This window comes from Equus quagga, chromosome 7 (genome assembly GCF_021613505.1).
Source record: "Equus quagga isolate Etosha38 chromosome 7, UCLA_HA_Equagga_1.0, whole genome shotgun sequence".
Classification (NCBI taxonomy): Eukaryota; Metazoa; Chordata; class Mammalia; order Perissodactyla; family Equidae; genus Equus; species Equus quagga.
Window position 1 is genome coordinate 1,292,663 of NC_060273.1, and position 351 is coordinate 1,293,013.

A 351-nucleotide genomic window follows, 5' to 3' on the forward strand; every position below is an offset into this window, starting at 1 on the left:
GACCTGTAGTGGGTCGGCTTCTCCGTCTGCGGGGGGGACCCGCTCAGCGCCGCCGCCGCGGCTTTCGAAACCGACGGCATTTTCAGTCAAAACAATGCAGCGCGCATGCGCCGCGCGGGCCCGCCCCCGCCCCTCCGGATCTCCCCCGCGCCGAGCCCACCCGCGCCCCCCGGCCGGCCGGCCACGCCCACCCGCCACGCCCAGGCCACACCCCCAGCGGGCGCCTCGCGGGTGGGGGGGGGCGGCCCGGCGCGCAGCAGCGGCCAGCACCTGGCGGAGACCCGCGCGGACCCCCGACTCCGCCGCGCGACGGGCCGCAGCGCCCCGGCCCCGCCAGGGACACACCCCGCG

General features: G+C 80.3%; 1 protein-coding gene across 3 annotated transcripts in view; it reads right to left on the minus strand.

Annotated features, from left to right (window-relative positions):
* The window catches only part of UNKL (unk like zinc finger), a 51,219-nt gene extending 51,086 nt beyond the window's left edge, over positions 1–133 (minus strand). For 2 of the 3 annotated variants that reach the window (XR_006889274.1, XM_046665548.1), the window contains exon 1: positions 4–133. Coding sequence is in view for 1 of the 3 variants with exons in the window: in XM_046665548.1 (XP_046521504.1) it covers positions 4–80 (77 nt within the window). In the remaining 2 variants the exon portion in view is untranslated. The remainder of the gene's footprint in view (positions 1–3) is intronic. The other variant, XM_046665549.1, reaches the window with a different exon arrangement.
* Positions 134–351: the final 218 nt, after the last annotated feature.